General features: G+C 36.4%; 1 protein-coding gene across 2 annotated transcripts in view; it reads right to left on the bottom strand.

Annotated features, from left to right (window-relative positions):
• DAT (Sodium-dependent dopamine transporter) overlaps nucleotides 1–23,785 on the bottom strand; it is a 212,115-nt gene that overhangs the window by 38,400 nt on the left and 149,930 nt on the right. For both annotated transcript variants that reach the window (XM_069847634.1, XM_069847635.1), the window contains exons 3-5: nucleotides 17,780–17,914; nucleotides 5,074–5,228; nucleotides 2,949–3,085 (exon numbers count right to left, since the gene is read on the bottom strand). In XM_069847634.1, coding sequence (XP_069703735.1) covers nucleotides 2,949–3,085; nucleotides 5,074–5,228; nucleotides 17,780–17,914 — 427 coding nt within the window. The remainder of the gene's footprint in view (nucleotides 1–2,948; nucleotides 3,086–5,073; nucleotides 5,229–17,779; nucleotides 17,915–23,785) is intronic.

The raw sequence follows: 23,785 nt of genomic DNA, 5'->3' as shown, positions 1-23,785 counted from the left end.
TTGACAGCGATGTTCACATTTACTCGAACATTACATATTAGACTACTATCAATCCTAAAAATATGATATTTGAGGAATTAAAAATGAAAATAGAAGAAAAAACTAAATTTCACTACACATCATGTTTATTAGACCTAGATGTACAGTCTATATAATTTTAATAATAATAATAATAATAATAATAATAATAATAATAATAATAATAATAATAATGATTTATTTAACCTGGCAGAGTTAAGGCCATACGGCCTTCTCTTACACTCAACCAGGAGTAAAAACTGCGTTACAAAAACACTACAAATTTACAAAGTACACTACAATTTTACACACAAAACTGAACATGATAATAATAATAATAATAAAATGTAAACAACAAGTAAGAAGAAATCAACATAATATATAACATAGAGAAAGAAAGAAAAAAGCATAATAAAATGTGAACAGCAGGTCAAAAATACATGAGGCATGCAAAGTATAAAAAAATAAGACAATTTTTGTTAATAATAATAATAATAATAATAATAATAATAATAATAATAATAATAATAGTAAATAAGAATAGTAATAATAATAACAATAATAATAACAATAATAATAACAATAATAATAATAATAATAACAGGCCTAATAGTAATAATAATACTGATAGTAGCAATAAAATAGTGCAGTACAAAGCATACAATGAATACATTATTTTTAAGTACACACAGTAAGGAAAATTATGATTATATACAGCTCAACTTATCACATTAGAGATATACCTTTATCGGAAAATATGAAAACAAAAATATAAAATAAGTTAAATATCACTAGAACATTAAAAAAAATGTGAATACGTGGAAACATGCAATACAACACTTGTCATAATAGTAAGTTAGTTTGGCAACTCATCATAAGATAATTTTCTAACTTGGATTTGAAACCATTAGCCGAGACTGGATGTTCATGCTCGAGTCAGAGTTGTCTGCATAAATCACATGATAAACTTTTTACGTAAATAATAAGTAAATGAATAAATGAACAAGTTGCATATTCTACTACGTGGTTGAATACGCTGTTTTTTTAATTATCGAGTCACTGAATGTACATTTCGCACAGTTTTTACAAAGCCAAGTTCACCACACTTGCTATGTAAAGATGTACGACTTGTATTTAATTTTTATTTTGAATACAGGATATTACTAACTTCGAAATCACTGATTATAAACTCTTATTGAACGCTTCGAAAGTATGCCGTGAACTGAAGAAGTTTATGTCATTTCATCATTAAACAATTTCTACACTATCACATCACAATATGATCACGAATAATCTAGAAGTGTGTAGTAAGAGTCAAAGGTGCCGCCTCTAGGAAAGTATCCACAGAGAGTATTCAAAAGAACAACATATTTTGTGTTTTTTTCTTTTAAAATCGGCCTCTGTTAAGTTGACTTCTTCGGTCAGCAGTTAAAGGAAAATAAATGAAGTAGGATTTATGCACAAGACACTATCCATTACCACAATGACATAAGGAGTTCGGCAAAAATATTTACCGATAAAAGACGCAGGTGGAAACCTTGGGAAAAACAATGACAAAATGATAAAAACTGTCGGCAGCCTTTGGTGACTAGTAAACTCTGGAATCTGTATCGGTGCGACGAGTAAGTAAGCAACACGTTGAGACAGAGAACTAACTCAGAACGAAATGTAGCCTACTGATTAAGCTTAATGTATATCGCTGCGTATTGTGTTCAAATACAGGGACATCATTTTATTTTTACTTCAATTTTTATTGTACCTAAGTTTATTAATGTACTTCACTCCCACCCCCTCTACTAGTAAATTTCCAATGCAGTCAAAATCGCCTTACGGTCATAGTAAACATTACTGAGTTAGTGAATATAGTACGTTTCAAAAATATGTTCGCGTTTTCCAGTAACGAAAGAGTTTTCAATATTGAATCATATTTTCGCACAGGCACTGTCGTTCGTTTGCCTGCGTCGCATCCAGGTTTCCCCCCACCCGCTTCTGCTCGCCCCTCTGTAAAGGCTAGTGGGTAGGCTGTCTTAGCTCTTTTCTGAAAACATTAATTTCTGTTAGGAATTGGACGTCTACGTAATATTATACAACTGTTTAAAATAACTTAAATAAAAGGGGCTCGTTAAGCAATTAACTGTCACGTGATTTCCCCTCTTTCTACAATCCTGCGACAAAACCACTTGGATGGACAGTAGATTGCAGTCTGAGTAATTTTATCTATTCGGATCGGGCAGAAGTGAAGATTGAATTTACAGTACGTAAGGTACTTTTTATAGAGTAGGTATAGAATTATTTCAACATGAGTTACTAGTACGAAGGACGAAACTGGTAATTGGAATTAGGTACAATAGTCTATAGTGCGATAATATGCACAAAATAACTGAAGTCTGTATCGAAATAAATGGCCACCATTTTCAAAAATGTGTTTAAATATCCATATTATGATTATTTTTCAATTTAACTTCATTCTCTATACTGTATGCTAATGTGCTGTAGACAGTATAATATATACTGCATATGAATACGTTCATATGGATAGCTCAGTTCGTGAGTAAAAGCATTTATTGTTAGTATTGTACTGTATTTTGATTAAACAAAAACCTAATGAAAATTATCAAAATCAAAATCGCGATATTTCCTAGTTTACGTAAATGGATGAACTACTTTTCTTCTCTCCTATACCTAGTAAAGCGATTTGTTTGTATTTTACGCCAGTATCATCGAACTCCAGTCGTGGAAGGGGGTAGCAAACGGTGTTTCCGGTTCTCAACCGTTAATCCAAAGGTATAGCCAGGTTAATTTAATATTGGAAATGTTGGTAAAAATAAAATGATGTCCCTGTACAAGTAGTATTGTTGAAGGCGGCCTATTAGTTGAGTCTCTAGCTAAGACTAGACTACAAAGCACAGCCTCTCTAGTGAATCACTTACTTGAAGTACTCGGAGGCCGCGGACGTGAATTTGGTCTGGTTGCCGTTGACGTTGCTGACCAACACCTCGTCCAGTGGATGTCCGACCACGTCGCTGCTCGCATTCCCGTCTCGATGCGAGTCGACGCCCATGTCGAACTGCAAAGCAATTCACCAACATACAGAAACCTGAGAGGAGGTCCAGCGGCTGCTGACACCTTCAAGGTGGATACCGATTTTGATATCCGACTAACTCAGTAAGATACACGGTGGAAACACTGAACTTGGGGAGGGTATTTTTCGAATATCTTACGATCTCCTACCATCCTCACCTCAAAATATTATCAACAGTAATCTCACTAGAGGTTTTGAATTATCTAGAGAAAATCAAAATTCGAGTGGAATTTCATTGACTATTACAGACCGATTATTTAGTCCTGACAGCTCTGCGACGCAAAAGAGCGGAAGTAATAGGAGTAGTGGGGAGAGCTCCGGAGTAGAGATAAGTGCGAGCGGTCGGTAAAGGAATGTAGTACAGCTTAACTGTACTAGAAACATACCACTCTACCGCACGCATAACAACCGATCGCTCCGAAGGCAAGCGAGTGACTAACCCAAACACCCCTTGGCGTAACCAAATGGACTCGCCTGATCAAGGCGCACATTGCCGGCGACTGTCAGGACTAAATAATCGTACTATATAAAGGTTAGAAGAAATAAAGTACTCTAATACAATAACATATTAATTAACTTACTAAAATTCTATTTCACTAATGTTAACTTCACCGAAATGTTTGAACGAAGCCGCCATTTTCAGTTGACTATCTATACGTTAAACAAATGACGATCGCAAAACTTGTTTTGTAGTACCGTAAAGAATTTGCAGTTTGAAATGTTGGCAAACAAAGGAACAAATGGTAGGGAGGTGATAAAAACAGAAGAAAGTATATGAAGATTAGAAGAAATAAAGTACTCTAATACAATAAAATAGATATTAATTGACTTACTAAAATTCTATTTCACTAATGTTACCTTCATCAAAACGTTTGAACGGAGCCGCCATTTTCAGTCGACTATCTATGCGGGAAATAAATGACGATCGCAAAACATGTTTTATAATACCATAAAGAATTTGCAGTTTGGAATATTGGCAAACAAAAAAACAAATGCTAGGGAAGTGATAAAAATGAGCAAATGCTAGGGAAGCGATAAAATAAACAAATGCTAGCGAAGTGATAAAATCATGCGATAAGCAGTTATGATTGGTTGAAAGACGTCCTTTCGTACCGTTTTATTGGTCAAAAGTAGTATGACGTGGTAAAAGTGTAATAGCCACCATAACATACTTGGTCCTCTATAAGTCGCCGCGGTAGCCATATGTCGACGAAACACTCAATCAATAGCAAGCAAGGAGGTTCCGCGTGCGGACAACAAAAATTTCATTCAATGAAATCAATCACCTTCATACGAGAGTCTGAAAATTCCCTCCATGAGAGTCCAGACATAATTGGCACATCATGAGCATGTTCTGGGACATTCTTTGAAGTTCAGCTGGTGTAATCCTAGCCAAAGTAGCTGAAGTACTGCCTTTTAATTCTTCAATTGTATGAGGATTATTTTCCTACACTTTCTCCTTCAATGTTCCTCACAGATAAAATCGCACGGATTTAAATCAGGCTTTTCGCAGGCCACAATCTTAAACTAATCATGTTATCACCGAACACGTACTCAGCTCTTCATTCTGATCTTGGGGTTCTGCATCCAAATACAATCACCGAGAAAGCCTCAAGTGTCATAACTCATAAGTAAGATTCGGATAAAGTAGCTATATCAGGATAGGTTGTAGAGTTATATAGGACAGAGCCTTGACTTGCTTCAGAATAAGTAAACACTACCCCCTTTTACTAGCTAAAACTCTATCTCCTGAGAAGAGCGCTCCCCACCCCCTAGTTAAAACATCAGTGAATGAACAGTACAGCCGATAAGAACTGAATATACGTCGTCACTACTGACGACTTTGGGACACGCAACAACTAATTAATGTCTGTAAACAAAACGCATGGACCAAGGAAGCTTATCCTGATACAGCTACTTTACCAGAACCTTACTCATAAGACTGTAGTGCTGTAAGGTGACTTGAAACTCACCGGCCGGCAGAGCGGAGTGTTCCAGGAGTTGTCGCACGTCGTCCAGGGCAGCAGGTTGGTAAATGAAGCAAAGAAGTACCGCAGAGCCCAGGCGATGATGACGTTGTAGTAGAAGTCCACGTAGAAGGCGATCAACACCACAGCATAGCCGATACCTGCACACGAGGAGGATAAGTTGTAATAGTGTGAACCTGATAAAATACTGCACTCTCCAGGTCTGATATTTGTAGCCTTGTCGATTATACGGGTAAGAGGGCAGCACGGACGGTTGGGAATAGCATATCACAAACATGTGGTGTCAAAGAAAAACACGAGGTCAAATTCGATGTTGGCAGAGTTGAATTTGTGGTGGACAAAGCCATGATTTTGAGCTTTCCTCGGAGTTCTCCCGTCTTTCCTTCGTCATTGCACCAACTCTCTTCACAATTCTCCTCTCATTATCACCTCTGTCTAAAAAATAGACCGACACTCTGGTTTGTGTGACGCAGAATCGATCGTCCGCCATAGTAGGCGTTCTTTGCAATTTAGCCAACAATTTGTAAATGGCAGTAGTGGTGGATTCTGGAGAAATCATTCTGCATAAGAGGGCCCCCATCCTCTCCAGATTGTTGCTTTCCTGTCGGAGGTAAGACGATTAATGTAAATCTGTCAGGTATGGTACAGTACCACCAGAGGAGGAGAATGCGTGATGTGGGGAATGGAGGAGTCACCTTAGGTAAAATAACTGGCACGCTACTCAGTATTATACATCATGGATGAACAAAAAGCCTATTTGTGCTGAAGTGCTTACGAATATCCAATGTTCCGCCCGATAAACACTTCTATTTTCACGCAATAAAATTCCTCAGAGTCCAAAAAATTATATGAAATGCTATAGAAAAAGAGGAGAACGTAGAATGAAAAAGATCACGAGATGAAGCGTGAAACTGCGGTACATAGTAATAAAATTCGAGTCAGATGCTTTGCTTCTCACTCTAATAATAATAATAATAATAATAATAATAATAATAATAATAATAATAACAATAACAATAACAACTATAATAATAGCAATACTAAATTCGAGTCACATGCTTTGCTTCTCTAATAATAATAATAATAATAATAATAATAATTATGATTATGTCTCGTGACCAGAATATTGTACGAAATGAAACTATAAAAATTGAAGATTTATCCTTCGAAGAGGTGGAAAAATTAAAATATCTTGGACCAACAGTAACAAATATAAATGACACTCGGGAGGAAATTAAACGCAAAATAAATATAGGAAATGCCTGTTATTATTCGGTTGAGAAGCTTTTGTCATCTAGTCTGCTGTCAAAAAATCTGAAAGTTAGAATTTATAAAACAGTTATATTACTGGTTGTTCTGTATGGTTGTGAAACTTGGACTCTCACTTTGAGAGAGGAACAGAGACTAAGGGTGATTGAGAATAAGATTCTTAGAAAAATATTTGGGGCTAAGAGGGATGAAGTTACAGGAGAATGGAGAAAGTTACACAACGCAGAGCTGCACGCATTGTATTCTTCATCTGACATAATTAGGAACATTAAATGCAGACGTTTGAGATGGGCAGGGCATGTAGCGCGTATGGGCTTATCCAGAAATGCATATAGAGTGTTAGATGGGAGGCCGGAGGGAAAAAGACCTTTGGGGAGGCCGAGACGTAGATGGGAAGATAATATAAAAATGGATTTGAGGGAGGTGGGATATGATGGTAGAGACTGGATTAATCTTGCTGAGGATAGGGACCAATGGCGGGCTTATGTGAGGGCGGCAATGAACCTCCGGGTTCCTTAAAAGCCAGTAAGTAAGTAAGTAATAACAATAATAATAATAATAATAATAACTATAATAATAATAATAATAATAATAATAATAATAATAATAATAATATTGATACCAAAAATAGGCCTAATAATAATAATAATAATAATAATAATAATAATAATAATAATAACAATAATAATATACTTACTTACAAATGACTTTTAAGGAACCCGAAGGTTCATTGCCGCCCTCACATAAGCCCGCCATCGGTTCCTATCCTGTGCAAGATTAATCCACTCTCTATCATCATATCCCATCTCCCTCAAATCCATTTTAATATTTTCTCCCATCTACGTCTCGGCCTCCCCAAATGTCTTTCTCCCTCCGACCTCCCAACTAACACTCTATATGCATTTCTGGATTCGCCTATACGTGCTACAAGCCCTGCCCATCTCAATAATAATAATAATAATAATAATAATAATAATAATAATAATAATAATAATAATACAATAAACGTTGATATGAAAAAGAACTTAATGAAAAACGATGAGCATCTCATTTCCAGTAGGAATGTGCGTCTATGTTTTGTTTCATGTTTTTCATGGCCATTTACATCAACTATTACTACCTTCATGAAACCGAAATGCTATCTTGAAACAAACTTGAATTATTCGTAATGACGACTTAGTCTAGAGAGTTTCTGTCCTGCTTTATCGACAAGAAACAGTTACCACGCGGAACTGGGGGACCAAATTCGCTGTCCGCTGTGTTCTTAAACGCTAATTCTGTAGTTAAACTTGAAGATCTAACCTTTAATAAGAGTCCTTAGGTTTATGGATGAAGCTCAGGTGGAATAAGGATTTTCTTACGGCTTAAACCCCAGCCAGCAGCAGTGAGCCAACCCAATTATACGGAGTCCAGTACTTCCCTCTCCGACAGAGATGAAGCGTGGCGTAATCCGGAAGCTGCTGTCGGACCGGAAACGTTCGCCATTTTCCACGTTCTGAGGACGAAGAAAAGAGCCACGAGTGCTGCGGGGTCGTGGTGTGGGGTAAAGTGCTCCTTCAAAGAAAGCAGGACGGAAGGCGTTTAAGGGTAGGAGAGGCATTTGTTCAAAAGGAGGAAGAGGGGGATCGCAGGGAGTATCAGGGACGTACTACCCCTTGCACGACGTCAGCATCATGTGCAGAATTTTCTTAAACTGCTGCAAGTCTTCTGAGAAGAGAGACGACTTGAGTTCCTGTATAGTCTGGATCACGACTCACTCTGAATGGAGGAACATGTTACGTTTTAAAATTCCACCATAGATCGCTTCTCGCTGATATAGCCTAATCTATTAAGGCTCACATCATTCCACCTCCAATTGGGCAGCTCTTTCACTGCAATCCTCCAATCTTTCCTATTTTCTGCCTTTCTCTTAGTCTCTGCATATGACCTACTTATCTTAATGTCGTCTATCATCTGATGATTTCTTCTGTTCCGAACTATTTTTCCGTTCACCATTCCTTCCAGTACATCCTTCAGTGAGCAGTTTCTCCTCAGCCAGTGATCTAACCAATTTCTTTTCCTCTTCCTGATAAGTTTCAGCAGCATTCTTTCTTCACTCTTTCCAAAACAGCTTCATTTCTTATTTTGTCTGTCCATTTCACACCTCCATTCTTCTCCATATCCACATTTCAAATGCTTCTAATCGCTTCTCTTCACTTCGTCTTAATATCCATGTTTCTGTCCCATACAATGCCACACTCCACACAAAGCACTTCACCAGTCTCTTTCTTAGTTATTTTTCCAGAGATCCGCAAAGATGCTCCTTTTTCTATTAAAAGCTTCCTTTGCTATTACCATCCTCCTTTTGACTTCCTGGCTGCAGCTCATGTTACTGCTTGTAGTACATCCTAAGTATTTGAAGCTGTCCACTTACCCTACTGCCTCATTTAGAATTCGCAAGTTTACCTTCTTTATTTTTCTTCCGATAATCATGATCTTCGTCTTGTTTGCATTTATCTTCATTCCATATTATTATTATTATTATTATTATTATTATTATCATCATCATCATTATTACTGTTATTATTACTATCATCATTATAATTATCATCATCATCATTATTATTATCATTATCATTACCAGCACAAATATCAAAAGTAATGGCATTTTTAGGACAAGACCCAGTCAGAAATAAGATAATACACAATAACCAGTGCCTCGAACAAGTGCAAAATTTCAATTATCTGGGTTGTGAAATATCTTATCAAAATGAAAAAGATGTGAACAAGAAAATTACCAAATTTACACAAATTCTAGGAATAATAAACAATACATTAAAAGCTAAATTAGTACAAAAATCTACAAGAATAAAAATATATAATACACTAGCATTACCCTCCCTTTTATACGGAAGCGAGATTTGGACATTAAAGAAAAAAGACATGAACAGAATCAAAGCAACGGAAATGAAATTTTTCAGGACAGCAGGATATACTCTTTTAGACCGAAAAAGGAATGAAGAAATTTTAGAACAATTAGAAGTAGAGTCAGTAGAAGAAAAAATCAGCAGATACAAATTCAATTGGCTAGATCATGTAAGAAGAATGGAAAATTCAAGAATCCCAAAAATTATGATGCAATATAAACCTAGAGGACATCGTCGACCAGGAAGACCTTTAAGTAGACTGCTAGATGGGGCCGAAACAGGTCTAGAGAGGCCTAATTCGTGAAAGATGATGATGATGATGATCATTATCATTACTATTATCATTATCATTTTGATTATTATAATTTTGATTATTATTATTATTATTATTATTATTGTTATTATTATTATTATAGTTGTGTGTGATCTGATAGTCTTAGCGTGTATGGACAATCACTCAATTCAGACATGCCTTCCGGAAGCAAGTCCATACAGATAAATCTCCTATAAGTGTTTGTGTGTGTGTGTGTGAGGTCATTACATCCCATTACTGAATTGGTACATGAGCGAAGTTCTTATTAAATGCTATCATAATCTTGTTTCGCATCTAGGTTGTGCGCAAATTGAAATCAATCGTATGGCAGACAGCACTAATATATAAAATAAACATTCGCCTTCGTTAGTGGTGTTCTGCTGCCACATTTATTTTAACAGTACGGGGTACAAGGAAAGAGGGTTCTCTGCCTTGACCAAGTTTCGTCCTCGGCAGAGTTCGAAGTGACGAACTTCGGATTCAGAGGTAAGCATGATGATCTGTACAATCGAGAAGAAGCCAAATCCTCCAGTGCATAACTGTAATTCTTCCTCTACAATTTTGTTGTACGGCAGCCAAATAATTTCGGATGCGGACGGATAGCGCCGGCGTTCATGTAGCACACGCATCAATGCCTGTTGCCATCGATAGGGAATCCGTCAGACATTCATTCGGATTGTTGCATTAACTCGGAATAAATATTATTGGACTGAAAGAAACATGTTAAAATAAAATTGTAGAGCCGGTATGTAAAACAGAACGAGTCGGCGGGCCTCAGTCCGTATTGATCAGCAAAGCTAAGCAACATGTGCAGATAATCAGCTTAAACGCTGCGATTACCGGCACAGCACGCTGTGATTGTAACCTATCTTCTGAAATTAATTTGTATACAGAAGCAGATCCCCCTGATAAGCCTGCGTCACGTTGAAAAGGCAATCACGTGGTTATTTTTAGCTTGTTTAATAGCTCAGTCGCAGCTCAATCAAGTGGTTGGCTTCAATTCCACTAACAAGATCGTAAGATTTGTCGTATGCAAAGCTCCTAGTAAGTCTGATTATCCTGAAACTCTCACTTTTATTTTTTTATAATACGGAACGTAATGAGGCAGTATTGGCCTATTATACCCAAATACAATTTCGAGATTTTCGCAAAATTAAATCCCCCCTCCCCCCCTAGTATATCTGTTAACCAAAAAAGGGGACTTCGGCATATCGATGGTGTTGAACAGCAAACTCGCATGTCAAAATATTAAATTTTATAGAACAAAAAAAAAACTTAATATATTGATAAAGAACAAATGTCTTACATATGAGGGTATTGGAATACTTGAAATGTTGTATCCATGCCTGAAAAAAAAATTATGGTTTATTTAACTACGCCCGCAACTGCAGAGGTTATATCAGCGTCGCCGGTGTGCCAGAATTTTGTCCTCCAGGAGTTCTTTTACATGCCAGTAAATCTACTGAGATGAGCCTGTCGCATTTAAACTCGCTTAAATGCCATCAACCTGGGCCGAGATCGAACCCGCAACCTCGAGCATAGAAGGCCAGCGCTATACCAACTACGCTACCGAGGCCGATTCCATGCCTGAATATAAGATGTTTTTGCAGAAGATTCGGGAATACTTTTTTTAAGGAATAAAGTGAAATATCTCTCTCTCTTTATTTTTTAAATACATACGAGGTTGCTGTTCAATACTATCGATATATCCTATGTGCTGTGTAATGTAGGCTATATCGTCTCCTGAACTACTGACAGTAAATTTAGCCACCGGCGTAGCTCAGGCGGTAGAGCATTTTCCTGCTGATCCGGAGTTGCGCTCGGGCGTGAGTTCGATTCCAGCTGGGGGTTATTACCTACTTGGGTTTTTTTCTGAGGTTTTCTCCACCGTAAGGCGAATGTCAGGTACCATCTATGGCGAATTCTCAGCCTTATTTCGCCAAATATCATCTCGCTATCACCAATTACATTAACGCTAAATAACCTAGTAGTTGATACAGCGTCGTTAAATAACCAAGTTAAAATGAAAAGAAAAGAACATCAGTTTATTTGGAAATAATACTTATGGCCGGTTTCACCAAGCTCCTTTAAATCAACACAAACGGGTCGTTTAATTTTGACGAGAGCTTTAAAAGTTGACTTTCACCATGCCTCGTTTCTGTAAAATTAACGTGCATTTACTAACGTGGAGATTTCGTACTTGAATCTTGCATGTTATGTTTCTCATACGACCATGACTTCGAAATCGCGAATTTCATTTGTTACATATGATCACGGCCGACTTTGTTTTGCTTGGTATGAGGAAACAAGGATAGGTAAACGGGTAAAAGAGAGTAATTTCAAGAACATCTAAAAGTTCTTAGTTCTTGATATTCTTCCTAAATAGAGCATGCTGTCATGCCGTAATTAAAAACAAAAGACAGATGGAATAACGTTAAAAAAGAAGAGATTTGGGTAACATATGAAAAAGTATTAAATAGTTTTTCAAATGTAAATAGGAGAAATGTAGATGGTAGGCCTAACCTCAAAAGTAAATCCAAGAAGAAATTAGTGGACGATAAGATGGACAGTTTAGACTTTGATGCCACAATTATATACATAGCATTCTCAGCATTTGTTCTTAGGCCTAACTTTAGAACGGGAAATCGCCTCTTCCATAAATTGCATACTACTTTTAGACTGTATTTCATGCATATTTTTGTAGGTACCCTATAGCAATTCTGTCCTAGCAGGATTCAGGAGAGGTGTCATTAAATTGGATTTTAAGGGGTATTCATTGTCTTCTAAAAGTAAACTTCTTTGCACACTTCCCATTTTAAAAGGCATCTTCCTCTTACATCTTTGAAATGTTATGCTATCGTGTACTGACTCTGACCATCTATTTACAATGTCGCTAAAACTAGCACTGAGATTGTTATGATGATTTCGGAAGTGAACATTACACAGCAGAGTGCTATACTCGGCTTTACAGTCCAGAAGATGTGGTAGAGCTCCATGACTTCTTGACATCGGCACTGTAACAAGGCGGTTTGGTCAGCACCATTCTTCGACAGTCTTTTTATTCCCGAGGAATATCTGAATGTAGCTCACGACTGTTCCTGTAATTTTACGAGACAACTCTCACTACCACCAAGGATTGAACCCGGGACGTTCCAATCCATAGCCAATTGTCTACCAACTACATCTGTGATCAATACCAATCAGATTGTAGGAAGAATTATCATTCATTTATAATCTTTTTCAGTGCAAATTATTTGGTCAGGTATGAAGCACAAATTAAACACTGCGGTAGACTATTAGGATCTTGGTAGTTCTAGGGTTTTAAGTTAAAGTTAGCGTGAAATTGCACGTTTCAGCCAATAGCAAGAGAGCAGTGACGCGGTAATTGAGGATACAAGAACGAATCGAAATACTGGATAAATCTATAATCGCATTATGCGGCGTGTTCTCCGCTCTTAGTGGTATCTGGTCGACTACTCTCCACGATCGATTCTCTCAATCGACATTGTCACTTGAGACAGAGGAGTAAAACTAGTAGTAGTGGTAGTAGCAGTGTCTTATTTAACGACAATTCAACTGCACAGGTTACTTATCGTCAAAATTAAACCTAGTAGTCGATGCAGCGTCTTTAAATAATCGACTATTCAACGACGATTTCCGCTGCACAAATCAGCTTTGTCGAGAAATGTATGTAATATTTTGTTTGGAGACTTCATAGCAGAGACAGGGTTGTTTTACGTGCCATAAATCTACGACACGGGACCACATCTTTACTTTATTCCCGAAAGAAGCTAACTAAGGATTTTATCACCCTTCAAAGTCCATCGTCCATGACTGAGTTTCAAACTACGAACCTCGAATCACAATGGTGACATAGAAACATCAGAACAACTAGGATAGGCCTAATACCATCTTGGTAAAATGGAATCAAGTACAGATAAGAAATTGTCATTGTTGATCCCTCTTTGACGAATTTAAACGTGTCTCTAATTGGTTACTGAGTTCGAAACACCAAGACATTGAGGCAAAAGACGAAATGGAGTCTTTTATACAGATTTATATGTTAATTTATGTTGCCTTACCTATATAGATATTTAAAATGAATTTTCTTTAGTACAGAATTCTTTTCTAGCTAATTGCCAGAATTCATTAGGCCTACTAATGTATAGCCAGGGAAACAAAATGGCCGTGATTTTTAACTGTAACTGTTATTTAACGGTACAGTTGTCGGCATGCATATGAAGCACAATAATTCAATTAAAATTAATCGTAATATTGTGATATTCAAGGACATGTATCACAATCAAGATTTAAAATATTGAGAAGGTACACTGTCTAAATGCTTGTTGATCGAAATATATATATTAGGGGCCATATTCATAGACATTCTTAGCGCGAGCTTCCGGTGGATAATCAGCGAACTAACGTTTTTCGTATTCATAAACCAGTGTTAGCGATATGATATGATATGAATCCTGTACAAGTAACCAGTCGATAGCCGGGGCTAGTTTAGCATGCTCGTAGCGCGGGCTAGCGAAATGTCTATGCATAGCACCCTAGGTATTTATATCAACCAACTTCAACGTTATATTAATGCATTACATATCTCCTTGACAACTGAATGGTAGCACGTTAGCCTATCAAGGAAATGTCCTGTTTTCGATACTCGGCCGTGACTATTATTATTATTATTATTATTATTATTATTATTATTATTATTATTATTATTGCAATTTGAATCTGCGTTACTCTGAACTTTATGTTTCTTGAACACATTTTGAGAAAATTATGTAACCCTGAAAAGGGCTTTTCTGGGTGACCATTCAATATGAACGCCGATGACCTGAGTTGTCAGCGACTTTTTGTAGTTGAGTGGGAAGGGTTACTAATTTTAATATTCGCAAGTGCATATTATAAGATTAAAACATTTAGGGGTGCTATTCATAGACATTTCGCAGCACGCGCTACGAGCGTACTAAGCTAGCCCCGGCTATCGACTGGTTACTTGTACAGAATTCAAATCATATCCTATCGCTAACACTGGTTTATGAATACGAAAAACGCTGATCATCCACCGGAAACCCGCGCTAAAAATGTCTATGAATACGGCCCTTATACTCGTATATACCAGAACAATAATTATTTATAATTTCCTCTGTAATTTATAACTAGCGTTATCACTATGTGTTATACTCTAATTTTATTAATGAAGGGCGGGAATACAGATAAAATAACCTATTTAAAACGTTTGAGTTAAATAAAATCGTCAAAAATTCAATAATAATTTACAGCGTGTAACTAAAATTTGCTTTCTTTAAATAAAACCCATAGTTTATTTCGCTGGATTATTGCATAACGTTAATATTATAAAAACGTTAACGGTGGAATACCAAATAAAATGAATTAAAATGAAATGTGTATAAAAAGTTGATAAAATTTAATCACTGACATTTTTAAAATACTTTCTGTAACTTTATGAACGAACGACAAAATATAACTAATTAAAATGTTTTATCCCCATGGGATCTGAACATTGGAAATGTACGAGGGAAAAATCTATCAACTCCTTTCTTGGCCAATACACCACGAGGTGCAGACAGAATCATTTGATAAGAAAAGTTCTGTCAGTTATTAGCATAGATTAAAGTAAAATTGAAATTGTAACTTCAAAGTTACTTTGTCTTTATTTGATTGTATTATAATTGGAGTATTTATTTTTCTTCTTGATTACACAACTTTTAACACTATATCACTTCGGAATATATACTGTATTTACTTTCACGTGTTAAAATTAGGTACCTTGTTGTTGACTAGTTTCAACCGTTGTAGGTTATCTTCAGAACTGGTTGTTATCCTCTGAAAAAACCAACTAGCTCAAACGGAAATCGAACCCACGTCAAGGGGTAGCTCTGCATCAGTGGACAACCGCGCTACCGCCTGTGGCAATGTGCCGAATTTAGTAATGGTGCAAGGAAAATATACGATGTAAACAACAACTAATGCAGCTTTTTATCATAGCATGAGTCAAGGTCCCAGATTATTAAACAAATTTTATTCTAATATTATTTTAACCACGAATCGTCTCCAAATTAATAAAAAAAAATAGTATTGGATTTATAGTTCGGGTTTAAACATATTAAACACTTTTGAATCTGTATTCACTCTCAATTTAAATTTTTATTTTTATCTGTAATGGAATCCCCTCCTGAGCACGAGTCTTACTCATTCAGAAGTGGGCTAGTTTATCTTTTATTGTATTAACTTGTATCCATTTCAAACTTACTAGAGTCGACGGCAATTCGGAAGGCGGTGGTCTGCTAGCGTTTGCGTCGAGAGGGACAGCTAGAGAAGGCAAGGCAGCGTACAGCATTGCCACATCGTACTTCACGAGCACATGCAATACAAATAGTGCAGGAGAGAATTTAAATTATCAAAAGACAATAATGACCTTGGCCTTTGATTACTGTAAGCATGACACCAAACAAACCATCTTTCCTTCACTAACAATATTCTTTGCACGTTTCTCAATCCCACACCACATGCGCAGTTGCAGTCAGCATCAAGATGGCCGGCAGCGTTCTGCTCATCAACGTTTTTAAAATAATTATATACCTTAAACAATATTTTCCGCGCCTGCCTGTGCAATACTTGTCTTTTTACAGTCTCTTCTTCAATTTATTTATCTTACACATACACAGTAAATGTTAGTTTTACTTATTCAATGTATTGAAACATTCAGACGTGAACAAAGGAACTCTGGAAGTACTTATTATAGACTGATTCTGATTGGTTCTACTGTACAAGTTAGTGACGTCACATACCAGAAATGCTACGGCGCATGTAGCAGCTGACCGCCTTCCGAAATGCAGTCTAGTCTAGCAGTAAAATAAAAAAAAGCATAAAACAAGGACAAAATTTTGTGTGCATTCTTTAGATGAACTATATTGTACTGAAGAAAATAACTCCCCCCCCCTTTTTTTTACTTTAACTCGTTTCTCTTCACTGTCGTGATGCCAACAAAATTCAAGCGTCACGTTCCTAGGATGCAGTTTTCGGTTAGACAACTTACACGATATTATTGTTTCTTTTGTAGTTTGATTCCTTCACACGATATAGAAATATTTCCATTTTTTTGTTTTTCTTCTTTTTATGGAAATATAACTACGTTTGCATGTTAAAAATTTCATATAGGTTGGCTCAATTCAGGGAGTAACAATTAAAAAAATTGTTTTCCTTATATGATACGAATGATATTTTAGACCAGGCCTGCACATGGTTTGCGCTCTCCGAGCCGGCTCACAGCTCATGAGCGGAATGCAGATATTAGCTGCGCTCTGCATAAGGGTGAACTGCAAGAAGGAGTGATCTCGTACAAACTATACACAAAAGGAAGTACTATTACGAGTGTTTATGAAATGAATTCCCGTTCAGTGTTTTCACAACTATCTTGGACTATTATTAATTAATAAAGAAATATTTATTTTACAGAAATAATAGAAATTCTATAGCTACTTAAATGTACAATATCATTTTGTTATATTTTTATTTATCAGTACATCAAAACGAGGTTTTATGCTGTTGGCAGCCGGAAGGAACAGTAGCCTACTGATCGTAATGAAACATCAGTTACAGATGTTCGACGTCTGCCTTTATTAAAGTTGATTATAGAAAACAGTTGCTCACAAATATAAATGTTGAACCAAACATAGCAATCATTTTCACAGCCATCCTGTGTAGTCGTGGATATTATTGCTAATGTTTAGTCTTGTAAAACTCAACCAGGCTAGTAGTATTATTCAAACGATCTTTAGCTCTTAGGCCACATTGAAGATCAATAAGTTCGAGCTGTAAATCGTTAATGTTAAATGTTACGTTCCGTCTTTTAGATTCCTCCATACTGTACTGTAGCAGTAGGTAAGCAACGTGAAACAGTTATTGAGAATAGGCCTACACACTGCACTCCACTAGATAACTGAGTGATCGTTTCCCTCTCCTCTACCTATAGCAAGTTTATGTCATTCTGACGTATCTTCCTCGCCGTTTCGGCGAGCGGTAAATACTGCTCTCCCGCTCTGAAGGAGCGCGCGCGCTCGTTGAGAACTGTTTGTGCAGGTATGTTTTAGACTATGAAGAAAAATTCGGACATAACACAGACTGATGGCATATGACAATTTTTGAAAGACAACAGGAGTGACTTGTCTACCTTTGAAGAGTGGCACGAGACGACCCCAGCAAGTGATGGCTCCCTTTCGGTTGAACTGGCCCAGCGCCAACTCCATGTAGAAGAGCGGGATGCCGCCCACCACCAGCATGATGCAATACGGCACCAGGAACGCTCCTGCACACATTACGAATATCTGTTACAATTAATAATTTCACCACATGTAAGTTGCACTACGACATCATGAAATCTATAGTTCAGGCATTTCCAACTGCTGGCTCTGTGAAGTCACATGTCTCTGCTCTCGAGCTCCTTGAGAGAGGGAGCGTATGTAAAAAGGCATTGTAAGGGAAGTGGCAGTAGAAGGGATGGGGTTGTTTAAATAACGGAGACACAATTTTACCCTCCCTCACTTGCTCCTCAAGCTCTGCTCACAGAGGGGAAACACGCTCCGACGTCACAGCTTGGTCAGTTGAAATGACTGCTATAGTTAATAAAAAAAATGATGTCTCGATGTTGATAAATTCTTTCTCCTATATCTTACAAATTTCCAACCATTCAGTTCTTCCATCATGTTGCGAAAGACATTACTGTTATAGTTTATTTTCTTTAAATATTATTCAAAATACAATACAGTCGGCCTGGTTGGCGGAGTTTATATAGCCCTGGCCAGGTCAATGGCATTTAAGTGTGCTTAAATGCGACAGGCTCATGTCAGTAGACTTACTGGCATGTAAAAGAACTCCTGCGGGACAAAATTCCGGCACACCGGCGACGCTGATATAACCTCGGCAGTTGCGAGCGTCGTTAAATAAAACATAACATTAACAAAATACAATACATAATTTATTACACTCAGAGAAGAAAATGAACTTTTCTTTCGTGGGCTGCACACAATTAACACTTTTTGTAGCTCCGGAATTAGAAACGGACTTCACTTACAAATTATACGAATTAAATAGATATATCATGTGCTTAATTCTGTAGAAATTAACATACATTACTTGCAAATCAAGCTATCAGGTATAACTCCCTGTAAAGTTGATTTGAATAATTTCGAGTGAAAAATTGTTTTCTGAACTAACAGAAAACTACAATTTAAGCCACACAGAGTTAGTGTGCACTCGAAGTTGGTTGCTTGACGGTTGTCAGCCCACTTTGAGGTCTGTGGATATAGAGGGAAAAACTGGATCGGTGTCTGGTAGAGTTCCCGGGCAGCTCAATTGATAGAGCTCCCCGGGACAATTTTTCTCTCAAAATTATTCATAAATTACTTGTACATTTATTGCAATAATTTACAATATTATTTATGTATTCACGAAAATCTGTAGACAAAAATGGCAAAGTTCAAATACATAAGATCTTTGGCCAGCCATGGGCACTCTGTGGTCCCACCAGGTTGTCGCTAAGGATCATGATTATCGGTCCAGCGCTCTAGCCACTGAACTAACAGTGACTATTGGAGAAAAAAATGTAAATTTTGTTAAAGAGCTGAGTGTAAAATTCAATTCTTGTATATCGAAATTTATTGAAACTTCTACAGAGTGAGTCAGCCACTGTTAGACCGGCGTCAGCGGAAAGTCTTATGCATAATAACTGCTGCGCCATAGCAGTGATCAGGCCTCTTGCTCGCGTACATTTCGTGTTTAGTTACGTAAACACGTGCAGTGAGGGTGCAGCTATATACCGTACATTTAGAGTGCAGTAGTGTGTCCATTATGAAATATAGCCTCGAACAACGAGTGTTTATTTACGACAACTTTGTGAAATACGAATCTTGGAGAACAGTTGTAACAAACTTCTGACAGTAATTCCCTGATTCGCCAGAGTCTTCTAAAGCAAAGAAAGAAATTTCGTACAACTGGATCAGTATTGGATAAGAAACGAACATGTGTGAAGAGTGTTTTCAATGAGGAGATGTTAGATAAAATTGGACACCGACTAGAGAGAAGTCCTACGACATCATCCCGCCGTGTAGCTCAGCAGGTAGGAGTGTCATAGTCTTCAGTGATAAGAGGTAGGAAACAAAATTAAAACTTTACAAAATTCGTATAGTTCAGAAGTTAACGAAACCCGATTATCAGAGCAGACTTAGATTTTGCATGTGGTTCCAACAGTCAGTGTATAATGGACTACTTGACTCCACCTTAATTTTTATAGCGACGGAGCATGGTTCCACCTCAATGGATACGTGAAAACTCAAAATAATCGTTACTGGGACAGTGAAAATCCACACCGTTTTCACGAACAATCATTACATGAAAATCGAAATAATTTTGAATTGTATTCTCATAGTTATGAAACAAAAGGTACGAACACTGTTACAGTATTTAATCATAGTAGTAATTTAGGCCCAAGAATATATAACAAATTTATATTTAAATATCCTAATCTTGTCAATTCTAATAGTTCTAGTATTAAATTTAAAAAGTTATGTATGGATTTATAAAAATTGAAAAATTGTAAATTTAAATTTATATACTATAATTGCATAGTAGACATAAGACAAATTGTATTGTTTACTTATTAATTTCAATTCAGGAATCCGCCCCTGAGCACGAGTTCTCCTCTTTCAGGGTCAAGCTAATTTTTTTTCTATATATAATATATGTTATGTTATAATTATTAGCAAAATAATAAATAAATGAATAAATAATACAAATTCGAGCCTTTTCAGAGAACGAAGTGCTGTGAGTTGCTGAATATCTCTTCAGATGTGCAGCCTGCCAGAAATCACAAGAACGTCATTTCGAACGTGAATTGTGAATTCGGTAAGTACCTCATTACGCAATACTAACCGCAAAAGCGCGGAACGAATCCTCCGCATATGGTAGCGTCGTTACGTATGAATCAGCCGCCGTGAGTGCGGTTATAGTCCGCGTCACCGTTTTTAGCGTGTGAAATAAGTAATGGGAACGTTAAGTACAAGTGTTTTACCTATGACACAGTCAGTCTGACAACTGCGTTTGGCAAATGGCTGGTGTGAGATGTATAGGAAGTGGTACCATTCTCAGCTGCACTAGCAACATGCTCACAAACTGGGCATTATATTCTAGGACACACGCCAAAAACGCTGGCACTAGCTATAGGAGTCTAGTCCTGGCTGGTTCATCTTGTGTATCACTCAGTTCCTAAATGTTTTCAATTACTAATTTATGGTTTAAAATTAATTATTATAACTGGCTTACGAAATCGGTTTTCTCGCCCATATTCTTGACGATAGTAGGTGGGTGCTGATCACATGGACTGGTCAAAATTTCACTGCAAAATTTCTTCCTCATGAGGACTCGAACCAGCGCTCATTCCATACGCCTATCGCTAGAGCATGGTATGGAGCTACGGCACGAGATACTACTTTATACTGTTATAGACTATAAATAACGACAATGACGTAAGGCGAGTTGTAATGTGAAATTCCAGACAAAGCGAGATTGATATGTAATTAATTCCAACCTTTGCCGTCCGTCAAAACTGTGTGACATCATTTCCTTTTGCTGTGTAAATACTGTGGCTTGTTGAATACTGTGTGTTAGGTGTCCAACAGACCGTAACTCAAGATTTAAAAGCGTAAACTAAATTTGGAATGAATAAAGCTGAGTTCTGGACGTCATTCCCATCTCTATCACCGACCAGAATGCCAATCCGGATGATGTTTGAATATATCCCGAATTCAGAAGAGCTATTTGTCGGTGCATTAGACGTATTATTTAGCTTTCAAAATAGGTCTTAGGGTGCGTAAGTACTAGAGATGAACAAATACATCATTGAAATAAATAACATTATAGATGTTTAATTTATGCAAAAATACAAAAAAAAAACAGTATCACAGTTATCAAAATGTTCCGGTTCTATTATCAGATATTACCTATGGTTATATAATAGAAAGAAAATCTCAAATAAATTTGCATTGTTAAGAAACATGAAACATAACGTTAAATAAAACGTTAGTATTTCTTTTACTTGAGATTGTACACTTGATCTCAAACAACGAAAAAAAAAGTCCTAGCCTTTTAATAAGGACCTAGTAATTAAATAAAAATTGGGAACGGATTATTATACATTGATAGGTAGAGGTGTTTCAAATAGGCTACTTGATTGTTTATACATATATAACAGTTGCCAAAACATAAAAGTTCAGTCTGGTATAAACAACTGTGACAATTCAAGGCTGCTTGACGTTCGAGAGTTGACTATTCCTGATGTCTTCAACATTCGTTACAAGCAGTCAAAGACGCAGTCAGTATTATTGTGCGGGTTTCAGTGTTTGCGGACGCTGTTAGTCTTGATTTTTCGATCGTTGTTCAACTCTAGTAAGTACAATCTTGTACATTCGCTTTGCTCCCTTTTTGAGTGAACTTGCTGAATTTTGAGGCCAAACAATTACTACTACTACTACTACTACTACTACTACTACTACTACTACTACTACTACTACTACTACTACTACTACTACTACTACTACTACTACTACTACTACTACTACTACTACTACAACAACATATCTTACTATCATCAGGTGAACAACAACTTTGTGAATCTAATAGAGATATCTCGTATGTGACACAAAATATTATAATAATTGTTTTCAAGAAAATGTTTCATTTCTATTGTAATGACAGCTAGGAAGTCCATATCGTAATTCCGATGTTGAACTTAGACTGTAACGCAACCGAATGCATAGCAGCACGAGACGTCAACATTTAACGAAGAATAATAAGAAAAAAAATAAACGTGTCATACACTTTTGTTAGCATAATTATTTAATAACAGATGAGTTTACTCTTTTGGAACCATGCATAATAGGCTATTAACATTAAGTAAATAATCTATACTAATAATAAATCTGAAGTGAAATTTTTCTGGTAATTTTCGATTTTCCAAAAATAATTGGTCCTAACATATATAATTAATCACCCTGAAACCGAAAATCGCATTTTTGAAATTTTTGTTTGTATGTCTGTCTGTATGTTTGTTACCTTTTCACGCGATAATGGCTTAACCGATTTATATGAAAATTGGAATATAAATTAAGTTCGTTGTAACTTAGATTTTAGGCTATATGGCATTGAAAATACTTTATTTAAAAGGAGGGTTATAAGGGGGCCTGAATTAAATAAATCGAAATATCTCGCTTATTATTGATTTTTGTGAAAAATGTTACATAACAAAAATTTCTTTAAAAATGATTTCCGATAAGTTTTATTCTTTACCAAATTTTGATAGGACTGATATTTAATGAGATAAATGAGTTTTAAAATTAAAATAACGCCATCCAACACGGTGCAATGAATTAAGAACAAATGACTTCGTCTATAAGGGGCCTTGGACAACAACAGTCGAAACAGGGGCCTTGGACATCAACAATCGTAAGCTATTAAACATAGCCTACAGGGAATGTTTCTGTATTTGTATGAAATAATATGAGAAGCTAAATTAACCGATTTGTATAATTAATTATTATTTCACCATTGGAAAGTGTAGTTTCTCTAGATGGACATAATGCTATAATGTTATTACAGTAACGTCTGAGTAAATCGAGGACAGATAAGATTAAAATAGCTTCTTATGCACAGAAAATTTGATAGGCTATTTTGTACTTTCGTTTTCTGTATTTCTTAAAATAATATTTATGTACACTCATTTTAATCTCAGAGAATTAACGAACAACGAGAGTGTATTGATTTATATGCAGTAATAGTACGTTAGCTTAGCAATCCATTATTTTATAATTCAAATTTTAACTATGCTCAATTGAATCGTGTTAAAATAAATAAAATATACATGCAATAAATGCAATGCAAAAAAAAAAAAATGGGTAATGAGCGAAGCAGATTATCTTGCGCTGTTGTAAAAGTTGTTCCCTGGATCAAACGTCCTATTTTAATTATGTAATTACTTTATATTTATTTCTAACAGGTGCAGCGGAGCGCACGGGTACGGCTAGTACAATAATAACAGAATAGCTCACTTTGTTCGGAACCTAAAATATTAATATAAATTAACAATGTTCTTCAAACTATTCATGACTCTACATAGCTCTACAGAATG

This window comes from Periplaneta americana, chromosome 15 (assembly GCF_040183065.1).
Source record: "Periplaneta americana isolate PAMFEO1 chromosome 15, P.americana_PAMFEO1_priV1, whole genome shotgun sequence".
Classification (NCBI taxonomy): Eukaryota; Metazoa; Arthropoda; class Insecta; order Blattodea; family Blattidae; genus Periplaneta; species Periplaneta americana.
Note: the sequence above shows the minus strand (reverse complement) of the source record. Positions and strands in the feature narration are given on the sequence as shown.